This window comes from Haemaphysalis longicornis, unplaced genomic scaffold (assembly GCF_048455015.1).
Source record: "Haemaphysalis longicornis isolate Haplotype H1 unplaced genomic scaffold, Haemaphysalis longicornis Haplotype H1 scaffold_9, whole genome shotgun sequence".
NCBI lineage: Eukaryota > Metazoa > Arthropoda > Arachnida > Ixodida > Ixodidae > Haemaphysalis > Haemaphysalis longicornis.
In genome coordinates this window covers 30,511,973-30,538,189 of record NW_027526460.1, presented here as the reverse complement: position 1 = coordinate 30,538,189, position 26,217 = coordinate 30,511,973, and the positions used below count along the sequence as shown (strand labels likewise).

At 45.6% G+C, this 26,217-nt stretch overlaps 1 protein-coding gene across 8 annotated transcripts in view; it reads right to left on the bottom strand.

Annotated features, from left to right (window-relative positions):
* Positions 1 to 26,217, bottom strand: part of Dys (Dystrophin) — a 478,030-nt gene that overhangs the window by 320,466 nt on the left and 131,347 nt on the right. For 7 of the 8 annotated variants that reach the window (XM_077685804.1, XM_077685803.1, XM_077685805.1 and 4 more), the window contains 19 exons: positions 24,968 to 25,059; positions 22,331 to 22,411; positions 22,052 to 22,167; positions 20,849 to 20,988; positions 16,145 to 16,435; positions 15,605 to 15,786; positions 14,253 to 14,397; positions 13,903 to 13,993; positions 12,415 to 12,659; positions 11,645 to 11,827; positions 10,656 to 10,775; positions 9,411 to 9,614; positions 8,045 to 8,132; positions 7,289 to 7,539; positions 4,906 to 5,065; positions 3,448 to 3,620; positions 2,246 to 2,461; positions 1,147 to 1,260; positions 339 to 482 (listed from right to left, as the gene is read on the bottom strand). In XM_077685804.1, coding sequence (XP_077541930.1) covers positions 339 to 482; positions 1,147 to 1,260; positions 2,246 to 2,461; positions 3,448 to 3,620; positions 4,906 to 5,065; positions 7,289 to 7,539; positions 8,045 to 8,132; positions 9,411 to 9,614; positions 10,656 to 10,775; positions 11,645 to 11,827; positions 12,415 to 12,659; positions 13,903 to 13,993; positions 14,253 to 14,397; positions 15,605 to 15,786; positions 16,145 to 16,435; positions 20,849 to 20,988; positions 22,052 to 22,167; positions 22,331 to 22,411; positions 24,968 to 25,059 — 3,036 coding nt within the window. Of the gene's footprint in view, positions 1 to 338; positions 483 to 1,146; positions 1,261 to 2,245; positions 2,462 to 3,447; positions 3,621 to 4,905; positions 5,066 to 7,288; positions 7,540 to 8,044; positions 8,133 to 9,410; positions 9,615 to 10,655; positions 10,776 to 11,644; positions 11,828 to 12,414; positions 12,660 to 13,902; positions 13,994 to 14,252; positions 14,398 to 15,604; positions 15,787 to 16,144; positions 16,436 to 19,848; positions 19,985 to 20,848; positions 20,989 to 22,051; positions 22,168 to 22,330; positions 22,412 to 24,967; positions 25,060 to 26,217 lie in introns of those variants that run through there. The other variant, XM_077685811.1, reaches the window with a different exon arrangement.

Here is a 26,217-nt window from a genome sequence, read left to right as displayed (position 1 = left end):
AGTATGACAAATAGCATATTTACATATGATTCTTAACGTGCCCCTGATTTTAATGTACAGGTAAGTTTAAGAAGGAAAATTCAAAAAATTTACTTCACACTGATTATATCGCGCAGATATAGAATTGAATTTTCGGAGAAATTTGTGTCAGCTTTGAAGCAGATTTCAGCCTTGCGGTTGATTGTAACGCACACACAAATTTTCAGGCTAATTTTAGCAAAGAAGGGTGAGCGCATTACAATTGTGCAAATATGGTACACTTCTTTTTATGGCACTGCAACAAGTCCGCCTACTAACCAGTGCAGAGAAAGAGAGAGGGAAGGATAGGAGCAACACACCTGCTCCCACTGTTTGTTGAGGTCGTCTATTTGCTTCTGCAAAGCGTCCCCAAAGTCCGGCTCTGCATTTTCGATCAGGCCTTCTGCAGCCAAGTTCAGACTGTCCACATTGGGCTGCAGGGTGTCAATGTCATCTTCAAGGGCCTGACAGGAATCACAGGAAAAAGAAAGCGGTGGTACACAACAGGCAAAACATTTTTTCCCAGGATATTAGAAGTTTCAAAAAAATTTCAAATGTTTCCGAAACTGTGCCCCCTAACAGAGCAATTTTATGTAGCTGTGCTTAGACTTTAGGCTTGTAGCTGTGCTTAGACTTCAAATGTCTGCTTGAGTGAATGTTAAAATATCTTTCGACGAGAAACCAAAAATCCGTTCTGAAACAAAACCAAATTTATGTTTGATGATGCCAGGCAATCTCAAGTGGTAATAACACGCAAAGCTTGTCAAACACTTAGTATGTTATAAGTGTTCGTAGAATACCTTTAAAATGAGCACATCACGGCTGAACAGTGGTGGTAAGTAAACTTCAATTCACAACAGTGGTGAAACAAAATTTGCTCAATTTGCCAATTGGATGCCAATTCGCTCAATACTCCTAAGCACATCGCTTGACTAATTCCAGCTAATTTCTGGCCATTCACACACCGTATGCATCAACTTCACCGGCATCAAGCAATGTGAACACATTCACCCGGTCGCTTGCTGCATGAGAAGCATGCATTTTGTCGGACAAAACTGATTACAAGACAAGAAAGGTTCCCAAGTCTCCTTTCAAACATTAAGGAAGGAGAAGAAAAAAGGAACTGACCACTGATTGCTCCAACTGAGCCTCAAGCTTCTCCACGTCTCCAAGTGCCACTTCTTCATCTTGGAGGAATGATTTCACGTCATTGATCCAAGACTGGACGCCCTTGATTTCCTCCTAAGGGGGGAGGAAAGGGATGCAGATGCAGAGTATGACACTGCAACTGCTGCTGTGAGCGCTGATAGTAGAACCTGGCGGGCGTAGTGAGTAGCATCAGCTAGCAGTAAAATCTCGTTACAAGAGACACTCGAGAGGCCCAGAAAACATGTCTCTTGTAACCAAGGCCTCTTGTATGCAATTTTGCTAACATGGCAAACACTGGAAAACTTCATTCAAATGTCTCTCATAACCAAGTGTCTCTTGTAACAGTGTCTCTTGTAACGAGGTGTTCCTGTATAACAACAGTTTGTACAAGTGACTGCAGCCAACTCTCACACCTGAACAACACAACAAAAGACGAAACAATGAGGGCAGGTACAATTATTGCTGTGAATAGAGAAAAGCATTATCGTTATATACTGTGTACTGTTATATACGATGCCATAAGGCAGGTAAAGCATGGTACTAACTATGCAGAGAAATACGGCACTGTTTTTGCCAGCCAAATTGCACATGTGCTCGCAGACAACCAAAGTGTTTGCTTTGTGATGTCACGACTTCTTTGTAATTTGGAAACACTCATACCTTATTGCAGAAAAATTCATAGCGCATGCTGTGGACGAGGACAAGAAAAGAGAACAGAGACACCATGGAATTTTTCTACAATGCAACGCCAACTCGCCCAGGAACCCGTCCTTGTACTTTAGCACCTACGACCTGTTTGGCCACAACTGCAATGGCACCCCAAGAATACTACCCTACTGAATTAATGTGTCGATGCGAGCTAGTTGGTACTTCATCATGGGAACAGGTTTTAAGCGCCAGGCACAACTGGACGGAGGAAAAACAGAAATGAAGGGGGCGCCCCTTTCCTTTCTGTTTTTTTTTCCTCCAGTTGTGCCTGGCGCTTGACCTGTTCCCATGATGAAGTGCCCTACCCTAACTGTGGGAATTCACTGTCAATTTCTCTGAATAAAAACGAAAATTTGGTGCATCCCAGTACCTGAAGGCGCTTGAGAAGGACCGTGTGCTTGCGCAGGAACTGCAGCCGCTCCTTGAGCGTAGCGCAGACACGGTCCCAGCTGCTGCCAAGAGCGTGCAACTTGTCCCGCAGCTCACGTGACCACGGGGCATCGGGTTCCTTGCGGAGCAGCTCTTTGCCCGTGCTGGTCACGTACTGGAGGTTGGACTCCTCCTCGTCAACTGTTCCCTGCATCTCCTGCCAAGATGAACACACATCTTTTAGAGCCCTTCGTAAATTACTAGCACATTCATATAAAATAACAGAGAAGGCTAGAAAAAATCGTTTTTCAGGGATTATATTTGTGCGCAATTTTACGATTGTCACGCCAATTTCCAGCACACCATAAGAAGCCACATGAACCACCATCATCAAAGCATGAATCTTGAAGTAATGTCTATTTTTTTATTTCCATATAATTCTTTATTTTAAAACACCTTTTTTTATTATGATGCTCTGTCGGCAGATTAATAGATCCCAACCCCCAGTGCCTGCATGTTCATCTGCTCAGAGTAAAATCAAGTGAATTTTTTTTTCTATACATGATTCCCAGGAAGCTTCTGGCTTTAAAAATAGGTTTCGTTGTCCTAACTGGCCAAACAGTACCTTAGAAGGCATTTTTTTTACGGCTGCGAGAGCAAAAATACAAACTGAATGCTTCCTGAGGGCACTGTGATCAAATGCAGGGCACATTAATGCCAACACCTCCACAGCTTACTTGTCAAAAAATACCTAATGCGACTTTCCCCGATTTTTTTTTTAATATTGTTCCCCAAAAGAATAAATTATTTTCTTTGCATTTACAAAAACTACTGACACGTAGGACTTTGTTTGCAATTTTTGTTTGCAATAACAAAAAGTAGTCATTTGCCAAATAGTAGTAATAGGGTATACAGCATGTGGCAATAAAATTATTTAAAACCAATACAAGACATGAACAAGCAAAAACAAAAATAATTTTAGAATTTTGTGCTCTACCTTACGTTTCTTCTTTCATTTTAACTGCAGAGTGGCTACAGTGTTCAACGCTTCTCCCAATGCTTCCAATTTTCCGCCACTCTATTAACGTCTACCTGCCAACCTAAATCCCCACACATCTTTACCGCGTACAGCTTTTCCTTTTGCAGGCACTGAAAGTTGCTTCATAGAGTGGCACACGACATGCACCGCATCTGGTTTCCTACCTTGTACTTTTGCAGCTGGTCCTCCATAATCTCCAAAGTGTTGACCTCTGACCTCTCAGATTCAAGGGCTTGCTGGACACTTCGGACCCATGCGTCCAGCGCATCCACTGCTTCCAGCAACTTGGGCGGAGGAGCGCGCTCCAGGGAGCGGCTCAGCTGTGCTTCGAGGTCGGCTGCAGGCACAACAAATGAGTTACCACACAGCAGCAGACGATATCACTGTCACTGCCATCATGCTAACTTAAAGATATATGTGCTGACACAAACTTCATATTCTCCACAGGGGGTAAGCTTCTTGCACCTTCAAATGTTCACTAACCACACAACACATATTTGGATCTTCTTGTGCACACACTTGCTACAATAACCTCAACACAAGCTTAAATTCCAGCTTGATCTTACATCTTCAATTATTCAATAACCACACAACACATATTTGGATCTTCTTGTGCGCACATGTGCTACAATAACCTCAACACAAGCTTAAATTCCAGTTTGATGTCTTTTGCCCTGCAAAGGCAATAAGCATAGCTTCTACAGTGTGCATTTAAAAATATGATGAGGCACACCGACAGGGTGTCTACTCAATCCACTTGAGGCTGCCAGCACCTCCTATAGCCGATACAGCCGGCACGACAGTGATGATAGCCCTTCTATGAGAAATCTTTTTAGTGGGATCAGCAAGCAAGTACTTTTACTCAGATCCTTGGAGTTTAATCTCAACACAACACCTAGAACCCTTCCACTTCAATAGCTGAAGCCAAGCTATTCCTGCTTTGATTTTTTTGGGATCCAAATTGCTAGCTTGTAGGCAAAGTGCCAAGTACTGAAAGTTCAAAGCTACTAGCATGCAACCAAAGGGTATTTCATCTTAACAAAGGATGAAAATGGGAGCAGAATTATTCATTGCCAAAATGAGCAGAGCAGCCTTAGGCACAAAAACAATGATGCACTGCCAGAATTGCTGGATGATCCGTAGATGAAAATGTGATAGCACTGCAGTTTGTCTCAGCTCAAATCCTCCAGGAAAGTGGTGCCCAGGGTGAGACATTAGGAGACAAATGCTGTTACAGCTAAGGGCACCACATATTTAATTATATGGAAGAGGAATGCACGGTGCCCTTTTTGGTTCAGTTGATTGCATCATTCACTTCAATGCGCGATAGCAGTTGCACTGCACAGCCCCATTAAGTTTGTTGTCTGAAAAATGCCCCGCAGAGCCCACTGGGTTTCTCTTTCCTCTCACACTGACTCCTTGCCGAGGCTTGGTTGCCACTGTGCCATGCTGTGACCAGTCGTTGTAAGATGACAAGCACCCAAGAACTTGACAAGTGACGTATCTGGTCACGTGTTGTGCAAACATCCACGGGTTGCTGTGCTCAAATTTTCCGGCGGGACTACTTTTGAGCTAAGCAAATGCTCACATGTCTAAGACGTGTTTTAAACCGGAAAGCTCACCTATCTGGGTGCCAGTCTCTGCCCACTGGCTGGCCAGCAGCTCGAGCTGCTCGAAGACTGGCTCAGCGCTCAGCGTCGGCACTCGGGCCTGGAGGGCCTGCCCTTTCTCCTGCAGACGCAGCACCTTGTCCTCCTGGCTGTCCAGGGTCTTCAGCCTCATCTGCAAGGTTTTGAAGAAAGGTCAACTTCCATTCTGCACCCATCATAAAGAAGGAAGAAAAAAGGTCAGATGATGTTCCACACATTCTCTAAGATACCCAATAGTCGAACCCCGCGATAATGAAATCCCACAAGTACAAAATTCCCGCGGCAATGAAATATTTTCCGATACCTGGCGAACGTTCATATGAGCCCATGTATTTTGTATCTCGTGGCAACGAGATGTTTTTAAGAAGTAATCCCAGGTTAACGAAACTCGCTGCAAGTCGGGTCGGCATTTTATCTACCCATTTGAGGCTAACGGTGCCCAGAAAGTGCTCAAATGCATTTTTTGTTACTCGAAGTGCGTAAACTTATGCCACAGTGCACTTGCACGGCCGCCACGAAATTTGTTTACAAAGAAGCCGCCGTGCAGCTGGCGGCCGTGAAAGCGGCCTTGAAGCGACACCACCAGGGGGCGACACATGGTGACTCACGGTGCGGCCCTGGCTTGGGCTATGCTAGCCAGCTGCCACTCTGAACAGCGCGCGTGCTGTCATCGTGCGTGCAGCGATTGGCACGTTTGCTCTCAGTAAGATGCCTCCGCCAGCCCAAAAGCAGAAGTTTAAGGCAGTCATCATTGCCCAAGTCTGTGAACCGAGTGGAAGAAGGATAGCGCCTACGAGTTTAGAGCCACCTGCAGCTCACCCTACCATTTTGAAAATAAAGGACGCCACTCTTTAAATGGTGCACATGCGCAAAACAGAACAGTGACTGCAGTGGCCTTTCTCGATATCCACAAAGTGGTGCTGACTTAGTTTTGTGAGTAGCATTGGAACAGCGAGCTGCCACTGTCTGGCAAAGTTTGTCAACAGAAGAGGATAGACTTCACTTGCATGCTCGGACATGCTCGGTGCCGAGGACCAGGGAGAGAAATGGGCAGAGCAGGTGAACCCATGGGACGTTTTGGATGCGCTTGACACAATTCAGACGTTCTTAAGCATGCACAATGAATGTCAATGAACTACTTCTTGTAGTGTGAGAGCCGAGCAGTGAGGATGGCTGCAAGGTAAGGCTCACAAGGTAACATAACTAGCTTTCGGAAATAAATTTTCGGTTTGTGGCCGATTTTCCTGTAATTTGTGTTTCATTCTCGCGGCAACGAAATTCCCGCAACAGCGAATTATTTTGCTATCCCCGGTGGTTTTGTTATTGCGGGGTTCCACTGTGACTGCGGTTCCACTGTGACTGCAAACGCCATTCTAGGGCACTGTGAACAAGTCCAAGATGGCCGTCATTTACCAAAAGGGTACCACGTTGGGCTAGTTGGTGGTGAGATACAAAGGAGGGAACAGTGCACATTTCGACGAAGGACGAACAGAAACACACACCACAAGCGCAGCGCTTGTGGTGTGTGTTTCTGTTCGTCCTATGTCGAAATGTGCGCTGTTCCCTCCTTTGTGTCATTTACCATTCTTGATGATACGTAGTAATCTTCACAGTGAACAGCAATTTGACCCCACAGCTTCACTACTCAGATGAAACTCTGATCCCTATTAAGGGTCTCCGATCACTACTAAGACAGCACCGATGCTTGCAAGCATGCCCAGGGCAGCTGGTATGTGCATGAAAGCATTGCAAAACAGTCTGTTGCAATTTCTAACAGTCTGTATGCATTTGTGCAGGGGATATACACGTCTCTCTCAAACTGTTCACCTCCCCACATTGTACAATCAAATTACCTCAACAACGAGCACTTAAAATTTGCATTGTAGAGAAGCATAATCATCAGCCAAAATTTTTCAAAATTTTTGGTGTCCTGCAAAGCAGGCTGCAACCATTTAAAGATGACAGTTCGCGAAATCTTTGGAAGGGAAGAGATATATGTAGCAGTAACAGATGCATGGATCACCCCTTTTGTCAGTGGTTGGGTTCAGGGGGAAGGACACAGGAAGAGGAGAGAGAAAAGAGCCTGAAGGAGAAGGAGAATAAGAGCGAGAGCAACCCAGCTCCTCCTCTCCTAAGGAAACAACAAAGGAAGAGGCGAGAGAAAAGGGCATGAAGGAGGAAAAGAAGAAGGAGAAGAAGAGTGAGAGCAACCCAGCTCTTCCTCTCCTAACGAAGCAACACAGGAAGAGGAGGGAGAAAAGAGCAGCTTGAAGGGGAAGGAGAGCGAGAGCAGCCCAGCTCCCAAGAAAACAACGCAGGGAGAGGAGAGGGGAAGAGGAGGGAGAACTGTGGCCACCTTGCACTGCTCAAGCAGCCTCCGCAGGTCGTCGGACTCCCTCCGCTGGCGGGCCGTGGCCTGGGAGTTGTCCAGCCAGCGGCGGTGCGAGGCCAGGAGTCGCTCGAGAGCGTCCCCCTCGGCCTGCAGCTCGCGGCAGGCGTGCAGCCCCTCCAGGTGCTCCTTCTGGGACTGCACCATGTTCTGCACCTCGTGCCACCGCACCTCCACCTCCCGCAGCACCCCCTGCACCTCCTTGGTCTGCTCACCCACTGCACACCCACGCAGCACGGAGAGAAGAGAGCAGAGTTGTTGTGAGGCGGCGGTAGTCTTTCCAGGGCCACAATGACCATCCTTGCGCAGGGACCAGAATTTTCTTTTTACAAGCCTTTCTTGGGCTACTTAAAAGCCCGAAAATCTAGGTCTGTTTGTCTTTCGATTCAGTCATGCGGACAAAAGTTAAAACAATTCTTGAAGAGAAGGTTACACAGCCAAATCCTTCCCCGATCTCTAAATCTGGAAACATACTTCGTGCCTGTCAACGTTGCTGAGCCAAAAAAAAGAAAAAAAACATCACGCATATTTGAGGTGAAACATCCATTTAAACTGGTTTTTGGGGTGTCCCTTTAATTGAAAATAAATGTGTGCTCGATATTTGCGATAGTAAATGACTGCACACTTCCATGCTGCAGCCATTTATCTGAAAGTGAGTTGGCAGTAACTGCCGTGTTGATAAAAATCGTGTGAGCTGCCACAACTTCAAAGCACGGCACATACCTGCATCAAGGCCTTCCACAACATCCCTGCCTTGCTGAACAAGCTGGGCAACTTCTCCCTTGTTCATGGCAACTTGCCTCTCCACATCCTAAAGAAGCAATGGAGAAACAAAATCAGTCATCCCACATAACTTGCAACCAACAAATGCGCAACTGGGGACCACATTTCAACCCCTCAAAGCTAGTCTTGAAGATTAAACAAACAAAAACTGCCTATTTCACAATTTCTCATGAGCTACATTCGAAACCAAATGCGAAATTCCTTGCCACTTGAGTGCACTCATTAGCATGGGCAAGCTGCAACAAGCCTACAAACCCTCAAACAACAAAATTAAACTCTACCAAAAGTGCTTAGAAACCTTACCCAATGTAGCATTGCACTGGCATAAGGGTACAACTAGGGCTAATGCAGTTCAACTTCATTTAATGATACCTTTACAAGCAGAGGCAAGACAGATGAGGAAACCTGCAAGCCTATTTCATCCTAGCTAAGTCCGTGCAGCTCAAAGCCCTCACCTCTGCCAGCCGTTATCCGTCTCCACTCAACTTGTGTTAAATATGAGCAGGCGGGTATGTGACCATTAGTCACCCAACCGTAGGGCATGCAAATGAAAAGGTACAAGATGCACAAGTTGTGCGCAAGTGGAACGAAATAACATCCAGGTGTAAGAGCTCTCATAAAAATATTAAAGCCGTTCCACTCAATGTGAAAACTGCCGGAAGTGCAGAGCAGTGATTCGCCATAATGGGCTGTGGCACCATTATCCGCTCACTGCTCCCACCCATCATGCTCTTTGCCTCCCTGTCTCACTCCTCTCCTGATGCATGGAACGGAGGTTTGTCCAACACATTTTAAATTTCTCATTGTCGCAGTGCTTGCGCACCCCCCTGCCTGGAACAGCTTGAGCAGGAGTTCTTTTCTTTTTGTGCCTGCTTTTCATCCCACACATGCCGGTGCCTAACTGCGCAGTTTGGAACGCGCCATTTTGGAGGTACACTTTGTTTCTCTTACTATTGTAAAAACCAACCTAATGAGCGTTCCTAACTAAATGAACATGAGGGCTGCCAGTTAATTACATATATTTTGCCTCATATGTACCTGCAGTTTTCTTTGTGCTATACAAGGGGGAGATGTATGGCAAGCGCCAGCGAATCACGAGTTTCGAACGGTCATGACTATATAAACCGCTTGTTTTTCGAAGCTTGTGTGGGATGCCATTACGACGTCTACGTCGTGTGGCTCTACTTGGGTCCGTAATCTTGCTGCGCCGCCTGATTCCAGCAGTCGCTTGACATCCGAGAGCGTTACAGCGAGGGAGTTACGACGACAAGGCGAGCCCCTAAAGTTCTCTGCACTTAAAACCCACCTCAGTGAGTGCTTGCAGCTCCTCCACGCTCATGCGCTCCAGGAGAGCCTTGAGCTGCTCTTGCGTCAGCGGTTGGTCGGGATCGATGCCCAGCTGGTTCTCCACTTTCTCGAGCCAAGCCGTGATCGTCTCGAGTGCTCGCTGCCACTCCTTCACTTTCCAGCTGTCGAGGCGTCGCTTCTTGGCCCCAAAGTCTGACACGGGCTACGCACCACGAGGGGAACACATCCACCGAGGAGAAAAAATAAATAAAGGCACTTCAAAGCACCACTCCTTCAGGGGAAAAAAATGCATCATGCTTCCACATTCTACAGCAATGCCGGAATCAGTAAGGGCAGAAAGTGACATCAAGACGAAATTTTTGTTAGGTTTTTTTTAAAGGGGCCATGCAGACAAAATACAAGTTTGTTTTATTCAAAAGATTTCTTGTTTTGTAGTGCCCCCAGTGCTGGTCCAGAAGCAAACGATGCTTTATTCACCAAGAAATTAATAATTTTAGGTTAAAATTTTGATTCTCCCGCCAAATCGTGTGTTTTCATGACATCTGCAATGACATCAGAAGAGCAGGTCTCCAAGCTAAACGTACCGTTAGTCAACCTAGATGGCGCCAGCATACCGCAGCGGGCCGTTTTCTGCCTTTGCTTTGTTTTTAACCGTATTTGTACCTGGCTTGCTTTTGTTAAGGTAGAAAATACGTTTCATGAAACATGGTGTTCGCTCGACAAATAGGGTCACGTAAGACACCGTCACTTACGCCAATCAACCAGTGTCATCTGAGACAACCCCGAAGCTCTGCACTGCTGTGCAGCTAAAACAAGCGTAGTGTGCGCAGTACTGACAGCAGTACGCATCGGCACTTCCACGTTTACGTGCACTTTTGTACCTTCCACTGTTTACTGCACCATTCTTACTGCTACAAAAAGAATGTGCCTTTTTTGTAAGTGCAAATAGCTAGTCCATCAAGCTTATAAGCCCTGCCTAATCTGCGTTTGCTTTTGCTAGCCTCAGCTGCCACGTATGACATCATAGGTTCTGTTGCGAGAAATGAGCCAGTGGGTCGCATAGCCATTCTCTTTTTTCCTAATTATGTAGCTTATTTGAGGGAAATGTGTGCTAAAAGTGGTGTCAGTATGATTCCGATGAAGCAGTCTTTTGAATAAACCAAACTTGTGTTTTGTCGCGTGGCCTCTTTAAAGATCGTGAGAAAAGAAAATGTGTGGGGCAATGAAAGGAACATGCCCCTACCTCTCGTCCCAATGCACTCCTGGGAGAGCTGCCATACGACTCCTTCTTGAAGAGGCTGTACGTGAAGGCCTTTTCTTCAGCCTCTGCCTTCACCTTCTGCTCTGTGCTGCACTTGGCCAGCTGCGAGTGAAAAATATATACACCTAGTCAAGAGGTATACCATCCCAGAAGTGAGACAGGCAGAGAAAAACTAGGGATGGCCTGCACTGCCACGTCGTGGGGTGCACGTTATCGTACAGGCACTTAGACGTATTACCAAACTGATATCACATCTTGTCAATGCACTTTCCCTTTGAACAAGACCCCAAGGATAGTGTACTGTTCAGCTATCATGGTCGTTAAAAATTTTACTTTAATTTTCTTCAGTTTCTGCCACAGTTTAATCCGATTAAAAAATGACTGTACTTCCTTCACTGTCAACATTTGGCAAAGATGTTACAGGCTAAAATAGTTATATAGATCCATAATCTCCTAGTCTTATGCATCAGGTTTACAGAAACAATTGCTATCAATGTGAGTGCAGCCACAAGGCTATGATAGTGGAAGAACAAAATAAATTTGTCGGTGGAAATAAAAAAGTTCACCACAGTCATTGAGAAGCTCTGAGGGATCGTGCAGTTATGTTTAAATTTAAAAGCTAGTGAACAGCAGCACACAATACCGCAGTAACACCAACTCAAAGGTCTATGTAATCAAAACAAATATTTGACTACTCAACCTAAATTAATCATATCTCAATTAATTGGCAGCTTCATGACCAGCCAGTTCATTACCAAACCCTTATGTACAGAATGTTTTGTCTCAAAATTAGAGTGCGATAAGCACAATAACACAAAAAAAGCACAACATGACAAGCACTTGTCCCATCGTACTTTTTCTGTGTCATTGTGTTTATCGTGCTCTCATTTTTAGAATATGTATGTACCAACTTGCCCAACAATGTGTTTGACCGAATTCTGCGTGCAGAAGGAGGTGAGTGCTGTCCTCACCTTTCTGCTCATGTTCTCCATCTTCTGCAGCAGGGCATCCCATCGGTGGGTGAGCTGCTCCTGCTTGCGGGAGAGCTCCGTGGCAGCCAACGAGCCCTTGTCGAGGACCTTGATGGTCTTCTGCACTTCGTTCGATATGTTGTCCAGTCGCTTGTTGTGATAGTCCAGGTCCTGCTCTAACACCTTCAAGGAACAGTGGGCAACCCTCATCAGTGCACCCCATTTCTTTAATTGCAATGTTTCGCTATTCAAGCCACACAGTAGTAACCATGGCGTTTTCATCCATGTGGCAATGGATCTTTTAAGGCTCTTAGGTCTCTATGTTTTGCCTGATGTGCTGGCTCAGTGGTTAAGGCATTGTGCTCCTGAGCCCAAGGATGTGGGTTCAGTCCCAGCCACAGTGGCAGCTTTCCAGATGGAGGCAAAAAGCGAAAACGGCCACGTGTCAAGATTTTGGCACAGGTTCAAGATCCCCCAGCGGTCAAAATTAATCCGGAGCCCTCCACTATGGCGCGCCTCATAGCCCTGGTGCTGCTCATCAATCAATCAGATCTCCATGTTTCATAGAATGCGCTAAGTACAAAGAAACATTACAAGGTACACAGAATCATTCGAAAAAAGTTGAAGTTGCATGGGCCAGGGAGCGAGATCCCGGGGGAGTGTGCGCCAGAAAGTAGAAACAGCCGTGTGGGAGGAGGGTGGCTCAGAAAAAGCCACCCACGCTGGGCGAGGAGAGAGGCGCGCCACACAGAGGTGGAGGAGGTAGGTACCTGCAGGCACTTGACCATGTCGAGGACGTCCTGGACGGAGGCCCGGTGGGCGTCGGCCTTCTCCATGCGGCACAGCTGGGCCTCCTGCATGAGCAGCCACTGCTGCAGCCGGGGCTCCTCCGAGGCCAGCAGCTGCAGGGTGGACACCAGGGCCTCCAGCTGCTCCCCGTACTGCTCCGCCCACTTGCACACCGTGGACCAGCGCTCGCCCAGGGCTGACAGCTCGTCCTCCAGGGCCGTGAACGCTGATCAGGGGGGGAGGGGGAGAGAGATCATCATCCCTTAGTCTTCACCTGGCACGCCTACTGTCCCTCAGCAGCAGCCATTCCGTTAAACGGATGGCTCACCTGCTGTCCGTCATCTGCAATACATGATCTGCCCAAGCCCACTTCTTTCACTCCACTTGAACTGGGATGTCCTCCACCCTAGTTTGTTCTGTAGTCGTGTTACCCCCAGCATTTTCTTTTCCATGGCTCATGGAGCTGACGTAAGTAGTCTTTCGAGGTGCCCAGTGAGACGCATCTCATCATCGGAAGAACGCATTGGTTGTGTACCAGTCTTGCTAGCGATGGAAGTAACTTACTGCTCAATATTATAGAATATACTTAAATGCAGCCCAGCCCATACCAATTCCACATCAAATTTCCTTCCCATGATTTGAATCAGCACTAACAACTTGTGCAATATGCTTATTATAATCATTCCCTTCTAGTAGTTCATTACTTACCTAGACGGGTCGCTTCTCCAAATTTTCATTTAACATTGCCTGCAATTTTTTTTAAGCTAATGTTAAATGAAATAAAATGAAAGGTAACTAAATTTCCTGAGTAGAATTCTTGGAGAATGTATTATAAGTTCTTGGTGGTTTAACTGGTTCGTCGTCATTCGCAAATCTCAAGGGGGTCAAGTAGTCCCCCTTTTATTCAGAACATTGATTTTTTTCCCCACTTTGAATTCTTAAACATCACTTCAACACAGGCTGTAAATAATTTTGAAAAAGACTATGCCTCCTTGTCCAACACTCTTCCTTACAGAAAACTTGTCAAGTATTCTTATGGAGGAGTGTCCATGCATCCGTCGTATACATCCTCGAACAGCACTCTGTACAGTTTACCCCTCCAAAATCTCACAATGTCTTAACCACAGCAACGGTGGCCATTGAGTCAAATGCTTTCTTCCAAAATATATAAGCATCATATACAAAAGTTTATTATCATATTTTGCAGATGTTTTCATTGCCTGGTTGATGGCATCAATATATCTATGGTTGAGAAACCTTTCATGAATTGTAACCAAAGCAAACAACCACTGCAGTGCCATAACTAAAACATGACTAAAAATTCCAAATTGTGCAATTTTTAGTTAGCATTGCACTGTAAAAGCCTCATTAAATTCTTACTGGGCGAGATAAGTGAAACAACAAATGCAGAAACAAAGTCATGATTAACCAAGAGTGTTTGTGTGGTGACCAAAGGTCGAAAGACATACCATTTTCAGCATTTAAATCATCCACGACAACCACCATGTTTGATAAGGAGTTCACAACCTCTTGCTCCTTTGCTATGTCATCTTGAAGTTTCTGCAAACAGAAGAGAAACATGATTGCTTAGGGAGTCATAAACATCAGGTTACTGATATACAGTTCTGAGAGTAAAGACCCAGTTGTCTCTACAAGCCACATGCACAAATCACACATTTTCGGCTAGTAAAAAATGCTGCATTACAATTCGAATGAGGGATTATAATCCAAACACAAGGTTTCGGTCCCTACCTCAAGCAAATGATGTTAGGGACTATAGCCTTTCATTCAAGAAAAGATCCTTGTCAGGCGTACACACCTTGTGCTGTTCCATTTGCTGTCGCGCCGTGTCCAAATCGGGGCCAACAGGCCCGAAATGGCTGATTCTGTCCTCCGTCTCCGTCAACCACTGCCTCAGTGCATTTTGCTGCTGTTGTTGCAACTTCATCAGGGCTTCCTGTATCCTGCATAAAATTGCTCGCATTCATTACATGTCCTGCATTTGATGTTTGACCACCTTTGAAGGAACACCCCACAAACACACGAATCCCCAAGGAGACCTGACGCAAGCGCTCACGCCCAACTAATTTGACCTTGAAAAATGTGCTACTTCCGTACAGACCCTGTCTTTGTCATAACAAGAAAGAAAAACACAGTGAAGAAAAAGAAAAAATTGGCTGGCAATTACGATACTCCCTAACGCGATATTTGGGTGCAGCCACAGTGCGCTGAGGCAGCACTCACTCGAGGGTTCTCTCAACGGCAGTGATGATGAGCCTCTGCGTCGGCGACACGAAGTGCGTCTCAGGAAGGGACCGCGACCCATGTCTTAGGCAGGGAACGCACCAGATTGTCACGCACACGCCCCCCTCACGTTTTCGCTAGCGTTGCGCAGACGAGTGTCTCGTGCGGGCACAGCATACTGCCCTTCCCCCTCCCCCACCTCATATTTTCGGAGAGCACTCGCAACGCCACGGCGAAACACCCTCCCCTCACAAATTCGCACCACTCTACCCCTTTGCTTTCTTTCACTATTCGGTCTTGCCGTCGTTCACTCGGTTAAGACGACGACGCGGCTCAGCCCAGAGACGGCCATCAAAGGGCTGCGCCCTAAAACAAGACTTGTGGCATGCAGTCAGTTAACACAGGACAGCCCAAATATTTCTCAACCTCACTGCCACAGTTTTGCAGTCAGAGTGAACCAATGCACTCATTCCCGAAACATACCTAGTCATTTCAGCGGCCTCCCAGATTTCCCATACTGTTTGGTTATGCTGTCTTTGATGACAGTGCACTGCTCAGAGGCAGAAAAACTCGCTTTTAGGAGGCTTCCAAGCACACTGACCCAAAGACAAAAGGGAAAGAACAGGAAAAATTGACAGGCTTTTCTGTCCCACTCTGTGATGTAGTTCAGTGTCAGCTGTAGTGATTTGCAGAGACCTTTTCTGAGCTTCAGAAAACCTGGCTGTCACTCCAATCGTGACATCAGCAGTGCAAGCCATTCCTCCCCATTTGCTTCCCAATGAAGCCAAGATGGGAGATGCTCGATGACCTCTGCTACATTGCTGCTCCGCTCAAAGGAGTTGTCATTGGTACAGACATGCGCGGGGCAGGGAGAGCCGCCACTGTCCAGGCAATGCCCGTGCCGAGCTCAGGAAGGAGTCTGCCCACCTGGTCTGCAGGTCCATGGCGCTGTGCCGGAGCCCCTCCCAGCGGGTGTTGAGCAGGGCCATCTGCACCTTGACCTCCTCCTTCTCCTGGGCAGAGATGCCGGTCTCGCGCATCACCCGCTGGCCCTCCTGCAGCACCTCGCCCACCCGGCCCTGGTTCTGCGTCAGCTCCAGCATGAACTCCTGCAGCATGCGGGAGGCACAAGCAGGGAACACTAAGGTGACCGTGGATGACACACCATCTTGGAGACGAGAAACAGGGACTCCTCCCCCTCCCCTCATTCCACAGCACGGCAGATCACCACAATCTTAAGGAGGAAGAGATCACGATGCAGCGGCTCCAGAGCAACAATGTTCAACTCGTCCGCCACTATCTCCCATGGGCAGCAGGATCCTCGTCCCACTCACTGTTCTGCACCACCTTTCACTAGCGCTGTGCGCAGGTCATCCCTTCTGCTGGTGACGAGCAGGTCACAACATGCAGCCAAACAAGCGTTTGCCTGAACGGAGCCCAGCCCCCTCCGTGTGCCATGGGACCCACCTCGTGCGTGTGGAAGAGCTTCTTGACCTGGTCCACGGTGCTGCCGATGGGGGGCAGGTGGGCCAGCCGGTCCTCGGCCTCCAGCAGCCACGTGAGCACCTCTTCCAGCCGGCTCTGGTAGCGCTGCACCACAGGGCTGCTGCTGCTGCTATGGGGGCCCGCTGCTGCTACTGCTGCAGGGGAGGAGGAAGGACGAGGGGTGGCCCCTCCCCCTCCCACCGCCCCCACCACCACGGCCTGCCTCTGCTGCTGCTGCTGCAGAAGGGGACTGCTGCCAGCCTTGCCGACGTCCTGGGAGAAGTCAGAGCAGACGGACGCGTGTTGGGTGCTGCGGTGCCTCGCCTCGACTGGTACCCCGCAAAAACCATAATGCAATGAGGGCCCAGGCAGGGAAAGCAGGAAGAGACAGCCATAGCAGGGCTGACACTCACAACCTGTTGTCATTCAGGGAGGGACAAGACAATCAAACCACCTAGGCCTGACGGGCCTCATTTGCATTGGGCAACTGGAAGCAACATGTTTTAAAAAGAATGCACAGCCATCTTTTTGACGCCTTTACAAGGGATGTGTGATCAACCACTCGGCCCTCAGAGGAGGAGGCACGCCACTCTCCCTTACGATCGGCACGGGATCCAGAGAGAGGGCGTGCCGGTAGCAGCTGCTAGGGGGAGCTGGAGGTCCCTATACTAGGGGACAACTTCTGTGGCAATGCAGTCAAGGCTACAGAGCTGAACCAAGCCATTTCACTGCACATGTGGAAGTAGTTCAACAAAAATAATTGGCTGGCTGCAACCTAAGCAATTCAAAAATGTATAGTTCTTATTCTTTGGCCTTGAATTGGTAATGCCACTAAATTAATAACCAGGATATATAAAACAAAAAGCATTATTTTTAGATTTTCGGGTGTTTTTGGTTACGGGATTTGCCACTGGCATCACATAGGTTCTCTTCTTTTTAGAAACAAAAAACATGGCGTCCTTGTCGACTCGAGGGCAGCTTTCTTTCCCTCCGGTAGGTTGCCAATTCCCTCTCTGCATTGGATTTTCAAGAAGCTTGAGAAACAAAAGCTGTCGAAACAAACGAAGCAAGTGGTCTGCAACGTGTACGCCCAAGTGAGACTGACACAACCAAGACTCTCCAGCAATTCCGCATTTCGTTCAGTTAGCCAGTTTGCTGGCATAACAAGCAAGCGTACTGTCACATATGGCTCAAGGCGGATGTTCTGAGTGGCACTCTGAAGTCTCCAAAGAGTAGAATGCCTTCGTTTGGCCTCTGGAAGACCACCCAAAGTTACGGAAGGACAAAGGCGCAGTGGTACTATAGTTTCACCCTTCAATGCACTCAACACAATCCAAATGAGATTTGACTTCCCGCCGTAGTGTGCGCATGCTGCTCTCTCAGTATACCCCACCCATGCTATATTTAAAACCACACTACACGACTGTGGTGCTGCTCAGTTTTCAGCCCCAGAAGAATTTATATATCAGTGCATGTCCTCAAAACTGCAGTGCTGACAAAATTCACATCATATCTGGAGGATACAGGGCTGGACGGTATCGTCCATCGTATACCTTATTACGGCAGTCCAAGTTTTCAGTCCAAGTGTTGGCTTGTGCCGAGAAACAAATGAAGTGTAGGTAAGGAGACACGAATATGCTTCACGCTGAGTGATCGTGGTTCAGCACACTCAACTATGGATCTCATGCGAACAAATGAGCCGATACTGAAACTCAAACCGATTTATCGGCGAATTACTTTGGCACAGTAACAGAAAGCAGTCAGCTCCCCCCCCATAGTTTTCTCTTCATTGCCACAGAAAAATGTCCCCGAGTAGAGTGGCAGAAGGAACGCTGACATATGCACTGGCCCAGAGAACTTTTCCCAACGAAGGATCAAGCATCCACTGTCAAACTCACCTCAATGAGGAAATTTTTTATAGGCAAATAAAGTGAAAAACTTGGCTAAAATAAAAACAGAACAATACATTTTCCTTGCATGTTTAAAATTACGCTTTATACTGTGCACAAGGCAAAAACGAATCCCGTCAGGGTTGCACATACTGGATCTGCCGCGATAAAAACTAGCGGTCTGTTAGCGCTAGGATGGCTGCCTTCATCTTTTCTGTATGTGTTTATTCATTTTCAGCACCCTGTTCTAGACCACAAGTCAACAGCACAACCTGCACAGTAGTTTGTCCCCCATAACTGCCACTTTGCTGCTCTGCCCACATATTGAGTGGTCAATTAACAATGTTTTGTCTGACCGTTTCAGTCCACAAATGAACTGCGCACGAATCATATAGATTTAGAAAATGTTCGCGAAACACTTCACGCATAGTGAGCTTAGAGAAAATATCCTTGGATAATCACAAAACAGCTGGTAAAATGTGAGAAGCTACCCCCCATACTTGCCCTCCCCCTCTCCCCCTTACCCCAGCCTTTAAAAATAATAGATGCTTGGTACATCAAATACGCCAGATATGAAAACATAAAAGACACCTTCTATGTAAGATTCTTTTTTTTTTTGTATAGAAGACAGAAGTTTGATATAAATGGCAGTACTGCTTTTTGTTCATGTTACTATTAGAAAACTACCACCCCATGAATATCCTATTCCCATTTAACTGAAACACTGTGAGTAATATAATTCAGTTAAGCTTTTACACCTTTCCTCCAAATTCTGTTCCCAAAATAATTCTTTTCTCTTTCCCCTATTGTTTTTTTTTTACCCTAAACAATATGCTTACTTTTTTTTTTAACTTAGAGTTTTTGCCGCACGACAAATGAGAGGCGGTTTAAAGATGGGTATTTACTGTATGACCAGGGCAATTCCCTCCCATCAAGTTCTACAGAAATGTACAACAGGCTTCCATGCTGCACAACGTCACGTCTTGCCCCTCGTTAAATAATTTGTTAAGATTTCTTCGCAAAATCCAAGCTGCCAGGCAGAAAACAACCTTGAACTTCAGTGAGTTGCAGAAACACAGGCTGTGGTTTTGCCCAAGTAACATTAAATCAATTTCCGAACTTTTCGATAGGATAGAAGTGATCATTGTACTGCCGTTTTTATTTATGCCACTGCATTGTAGAGTTGTTTTCCCAACAGTTGTGACAGGCTGCTATAATTACTACGTAATGGCTTGCCTCATTGCTTCTTTCAAGCTGCACAGTTGAGTCCATTACAGAGCAAAAAGAACATAACAGGCACAACCATTTTGTCATGAAAAGCAATATAACAAATGTGATTCACATTAAAGTTACTTGCATAACATTCTACATAAATGACAACAATTTCCCCCTCAACTGCTCTTAATTGTCAGCCAGCAGTATTTGCATAGAGGGTGTACCATATAAATAAATGACAACTTTCAAAAAGAAAAAGACGTACCTCACTACATAAACTAGCACCACCTCTCAACAGGACAAATACAAGTATACGAAAATATACTCAGTAAAATCTTAACAACAGAAAAATAAATTTATTTTACAGTAAACACAAAATAAAGAAAACCCACTAAATTTGTTCTGAAGGATATACCTTGCTGGGTAGCAAAGTAAACTGCTATAATTAGGAAGGCTCAGCTGAGAAGACTTGAGTGAGAACCCATACTGCAGCGAGCAACAGCTCCCAAACATGCCAGAAAGGGACCTCCTTTCACCGAAGAACGTCAACACCTTGCTCAGAACAATCAACACATTGCCTACCAGTGTATCTGTCATCCTAGACAACCTCAGCAGCCGGAAGACCAGACGTAATCACCGATCAACACGGGAGCAACGCACACACAAACACGCACTAACGAACCATTGTTATCCCACACTTGCGGGCAAACAGAACGCACGCACAGTGGTGCAACCGCAGAGCATTTCACGGGAGCCCCGTTTGCTCGTAAAGAGAAGCATGCCAGCAGCCACAGGGGACAAGGAGGGGGCGCTTATCTGGCATTTCTCCCTTATCAGCAGAAAGGCTGCAACCCTCGCCCAGAGCCCTCGAGTGCCCTGGACACTCAAAAGGAGCCGAAATGGAGCCATACGCTGAACAGGGCACCGTCCAGGTGAGGAGAGCGCAGCCAAGCGCAGGAGGAATTCACCCACGGGTCCTACCAGCAGCTCACAGCTACCCTCCCTCCTCACACTCTTTCACCGTCCCCCATCCCCTTCTATTTCCAGGAGTTCATTCTTGTGGGACTCTTTTGTCACCTCACAAATATTCCGAAGGGCCAGTGTAACTGATTTTGCAAAAGTGCTGATTAAGTATCAGAGTAATCACTTCTTAGCACGTGCAATTTCTAGTGAAGGTAGAATGAAGTTCTGATTCGCAAAAAAATTACACATTTATAATAATTAGCATGCATGTCTATGCAGGAACGAACCCTGTTTAGAATAGATTTGTTTTGTTTCCTTTTGAGTGAAATCAAATTAAACACTTAACCGGAATGTTTAGTAGTATGCTAAGAGAAGTACAACATAGAAGTACCAAAGACACCACAATGGTGGTAGTGTTTGGCCCATGGGACAAAACCCCATAGAGACGCAGTAATAACCAATGCTCACCGGTTCCTTCGCTCAAAAGAATTAAAATAATGCAGCCTGACAAAGCACACACGTACAGAGAAGACAGCACAATAAATGTTTGATAAAGGAAGAAACTGCAGCTAGTTATGTGCTACTCGGGGTTGAAAAGAAAGTGGGACAGCAGACTCACGTGATGAAATGAAGTTTCGCTATCCGAGTAGTCTGATGAGCTGCCCTTTCTCAAAGGGATGTGTTGCTGATGAAGGACTTGGAAGAAGCACATGACGTACATCATGACAGATTTCTTGTCGGGGTGAAGTGTGTTGACATCTATGAACAGAAAGAAAGGGGGAGAATGCGTTTGAATGAAGCATGCTCAAAGAAATAAAAAAAAAATGTTAATTAGTCATCTTAATTATGGCTAGAACCGAACTGCTACACAATCGATACCAACACTCCTGAAGACAAAACTGTTAAAAATTTATACGTATATACTAATGATGATTCAGTAAATGAGAAACCAAATTTACTAAAAAGCACTACGAACAATCTAGATTTTTTTTTTATATGCAGTACAGCTAGGCATAATCATACCAACTTGCAACTTTCTTTTAAAGCGGAGCTTTCTACACCTCACTGGTGCCGTCCATCGTTACACCCAAAACACACTGCAGGAAAGCCAACTTACAGAATGGGTTTCCCCAAAGGCACATCAAGTGCCTCGACGAAAGAAAAAAAAACGCTTCCCAAAGTATGGAATTAAACCTCGGTCCCTCGCAATATAAAGCCAACATCTATTTTATTGCGACATTCCAACACAGTCGAAGCAGTTTGGACTTAGTACTTAGTACTTTGACTCAGGTTACATGGAAGAAAGCTTCGTGTTTTAACCATCTTTCTATCAGGAGAGGGGCTTTGATTTTTTGACACGGACCAAGTTCCTTGCACCTGTTAGCAACAAGAGCTTCATTCTGTTATGTTCATGTCTATTTTTTTCTTTTACACAACTAATCAAATTCCAGGAAGGATGACTTGTTGATCTTGCTGCATGCAGTTTATACTTTCACAGTATGTAGCTGTTATTTTTTTTTTGTCTTTTACAAGGGACAGGCAGCTATTATTTGAACAGGGAATGGAGAAATCAGAAATTGTGGCCTGTAGGTTCTACTTGTTGCCTCTAAGATTAGTCCCAAGCTTCTGGTACTTAGCTTTTCGCAATATTCAGCCGGTAGCATGCTTAACAAATCTTAGAGCCAATCGAAAGACTTCCAGCAACAACTTCCACTTTCCCCATGCCCCGGTCATGAAAATAGCCCTATAACTTCAACAGACAGGTTACTCTCACAAAAATAAGAAGAGAAGCAATCAGCATTTGCTTCCTAAATGCCAGTACCTTCAGGGTCCAAAAGTCGCTCAATCCCTATGTGTTTTTCGGCAAACTGAAATGCATGCTCAAGCCGGGAGTTTGGATCTTTGTTCAGCAGGCTCTTGTAGTCAAACAAGTCCGGCCTGTGTGAGGAAAAAAAAAAGAGAAAGAAAGAGAGCTCCATAAACGTGAGAACGTCCACATGTGCATCAACCTTTGAATACACCCAGCACTCAGAAATATTCAGGTCACCGCAAAAGGGATGCACTGAAAACATAACAATCGAGTACATGATCATAAGCTGACCTGAATTTGTGTATGACGGCGTTGAATGCAAGGCCATCAATCCAACTTGTCGTGAAATTCCTGATGTCCACTCCAATGTACCTGGAAACAAACACAGAATTTGTTTTCTTTTACTTCCACATACTTTAAAATGCCTTCTTTCACGGCACGCAAAGCTAAATAAAAATATGGTAGCCAGTGTTTTAAGTAACAAACAGCATTATATGCAAAAAAATATAAAAGCAGAGCCACTACTAGATAAAGGGTGGCTTTACTGTACTTTTTGCCAGTGCCACAGTACCGTAAGATAACACCGCACGGACAGCTATGGGCCTCGTGCGCTTGTATGGTGGCGCAACTGATGTGCTGTGTTCAGCGCCATCTTGCGGGCAACGGAGGCATAATTTCTGAAGTCCGTGAGCAAACGACGTCCGGAGGATAGTACTCCGCGCAGTACGATTATTAGAAGAGAAAGAAGAAATGACCGCTATTCCGTTGCCATGCGATACAAACAGCCAAACGGTACTTTATTAAATGGTTATTAAATAGAATATGGTTCGCAAAGGCGACAGGAAAGCGATGCATCACACAAAAAACAGTTCTAAACAAGCGCGGGATTGTCTCCGCGCAGCGCGCGGTCACGCTGTCATTTCGCAACGGCTTCCACTGAACACTAGCAGCGCCGCCCAAATAAAAGATAAAAATAAAAAGACGGAAGCCCTCGATGTTACCAAGAGAACGAGAGGAGTGCAGGAGTGTGCGTCTGTGTGTGCATCGCCTCCCGGAAGCGATAATGTATGTGTGAGGGAGGGTGTGATCGCTTCACCAGTGGAAAATTTTTTGTGGGGCCCCCGGCCCCCAAAGAGCATGAAATAACGGCATAACGTCCCAACGACGCCAGTAACGAACGCCTTGGTTGCTGTGGTCGCTTTGGTGGATTTCATTTATTGAGCTTTAGATCAGAACGGCTGGGTTAGAACTGCTGGCATAACCAAGCAGTTGGCGGACAGCTTATTGTGAGGAGAAGACCGACTACGCGACTTCATGGTGCTTGCAGAAGCGAATTTCTCCCGTGTATACACTCCACTGTGCCTTGTATACACGTCAGGAAGTGATTTGATGTGTTGTGTGTGCGAAATAGCGGCGAAAGGTTTGTGTGTATATTGCGACACCAAGGATAAGCGGCTTCAAGAGCCCGAAGATTCAGGTTTGTAGAGGCAGGTATTTGAAAATGCCAACTGCTTGAGTAAACTCTACCTCAAACTGCTGAAACTACGATGAGTTCGTTGGATGGGCTCATAAAAATATCGCAATGCTTTTTGAAGTGCTTTCATAGGTTTGTAAATGCGTGCTTAATATACGAATAATTTTGGACGTACTAGATGCGCGAGACGAGGCTTTCATGAAAGCCTCTGAATGTTTATTTACCTTGTTTATCGCTCGACATAGACACGGGCACAGAAATGGTAGATCGAACAACAGTAGCTTTAATTGTGCACGAATGATTCCTCTCGCATTCAGAGTGCCCTTGATAAAATAAGACCATTTTAAATAATGGAGATTGTTTCAAAGCTGACAGAGTTGTACTGTACGTGATGATTGTGTGACTACGCTGGCATGACTACATGCCAGCGTGAATAGTTGTGCTGGTGCAAGTTATCTTTGTCAGCAAAAATATTTTGCGCAACAAGCCCCACTTGAACTCACTTTTCAAACGCAAACTACAAGTTGTACATGTTTGATATATTTGAGTCCTTTCAATAAAAGTGTAGATGCGAGTCTCCGAATTGTGGCTGGTGTGTGTCCATCTGTTTACGGTTTTGTCGCAGTGTAGCGTGAATATTTACGTTTCTGTTTTCATTTTAGAGCTTCATATTTTGCTGGTATGACTACCTGCAATCCAAGCATGCATATCCGTGGGTTGTTCCATGTATTTTCTTATGCGCGTGCACAGATGCGTGCACACCAAATGCTATTTGAGGCGCTACAAAAATATGCACTGGATACACGGCATTTTTTTTTTTTTTTGCAGCGGTCTTACGCCAAGTAGCGTGCACATACGGAAATGCATTTATGGATCTGTTCTTTTTATTTCTTTTCGGCTACTATGTGCTTCGTGAACGTCGGCGTCGCAGGCAGCTGACCGGTGTACTGTCGTCTGCTTTTATTGGAGAAGAGGCGCTTTCTAAATTATTTCGGCTTGTATTCCCGCACAACTCGTCAGCGTAATATTTCTATTATTATAACAACTGTGAATTTAAAAAAAAAAAAACGTGGGAATTGTTGTATGCTTATTTTACGGTCATTGTTTAAATTAAGCCGCGTAGCGAACTGCTGTATATGTTTATTTTGTTCTTCAGAAAAAATTCCGCCGCCGCTCCCAGGTGGCGCCACATGTTTATTTGAAACTGCAGTGCACGAGGCCCATAGCAATGCAGCTGTTACTAACAGAGTGCTTAGAAGCTGTGTTGGTAATAACTCATCTCCTCAATGTTTAACTCACCAGTTAGCTTTGCTTAATTTCAAAGGTTCAGATGAAGTGTACCACAAGTACTTCAAAAGGGTGCCCAAGCAATTCAAATTGGACCAGAGCACAAACTACACCAGGGTGGGAAAGCAGCCAGCTGCTATAAGCAAAAGCACGACAGCCAGACGCACCCCTTGGTAACATCTCTGCACCAGGCAAGAAGCGTTTTCTCCAGGTTTGTCTGATGAACGTCACTCGATGCCCTTTTTAGGACTCCATGCACCTGAAGACAAAAAGAAAGCAAAGGGAAGTACAAAGTATAAAGTAATGTTCCCACCAAGAACTTAATAAAGAATAAATTTTTAAGCTACAACTACTGCGTATATTCAACTGAATCGGTATGTGTAAAGTGAGACGTATAACTCTGCCTGATGTGCTTCAAAGCCCAGCTGCTTAACCAGCAGCAAACATTTTTTGAGGTTTGCACTAGGGAATTATTATTTGTCGAATTTGGTATCACAGTAGCAAAAGTAGGTCGTCAACATCATCAAAGTCCCACACAATAAAGATCAGTACAATAACTTTATAATAAAATCCATTTCGCACTGCCCTTGCAAATGATGCGCACATAAACAGAATTTATTCTCTACTCAATTTAATTCTCCCTGACGCAGGACTGAAGCTCTTGGCTATGACTGAAAACTTGGTAGAGGTATGAACTAAAAAAATATGGCAGAAAAAAATGAGCACAGATGACAATGAATGGGAGCAGTTGGAAGGCTATGCAGAAGGCCTTTGTAGAGTGGCCAAGAATAGGCTGATGATGACAATTAGGATGATTGTGGTGGGAGTGGTGGTGGTTTCGATGAAACTGATGCTGAAAATTGCCCTAAGCACGCTTATCGTAAAGTTCCGAAAGAACACCCACTCAAAGTACAGAGATATCACGTGAAAAATATGGTATGGGCGACCTTCCGGGTCAAGTGTGAAAAACTAAAAAAAAGTGGTTGCACCACCAACCAAAACTGCAGAGATGGGCGAACTTTTCGGTCAAGTGTGGAAAGAATAAATAAGTGACCACGTCAACATATGAACAAGTGATTCGCGTTTTTTTTTTTCACTCATCGGTGCTAAAGTCATCTATTTTAGAAGGTGGGCGATCTTTAGGGTCTTTTAGTAAATAGAATATTTCACCCCTAAAGGGGGGTGGGTGATGTTTCGGGGGTGGGCGTCCTCTCGGAGCTTTACGGTAAACGTTAGCCAACAGCAAATTGGTTTGTAAAGGATTGTTAGTAGAAACTTTGACATTTCGTGTCTTTGAGTTTACCATTGTTTAAACATACGTGAAAGAATGCCAGATCAATGAATGTAGGACACCTCTGCACTCTGCCCAATAGCTCAAATCTGCACACCGCGAAGTTTGCACAACAGGGCAAAACCA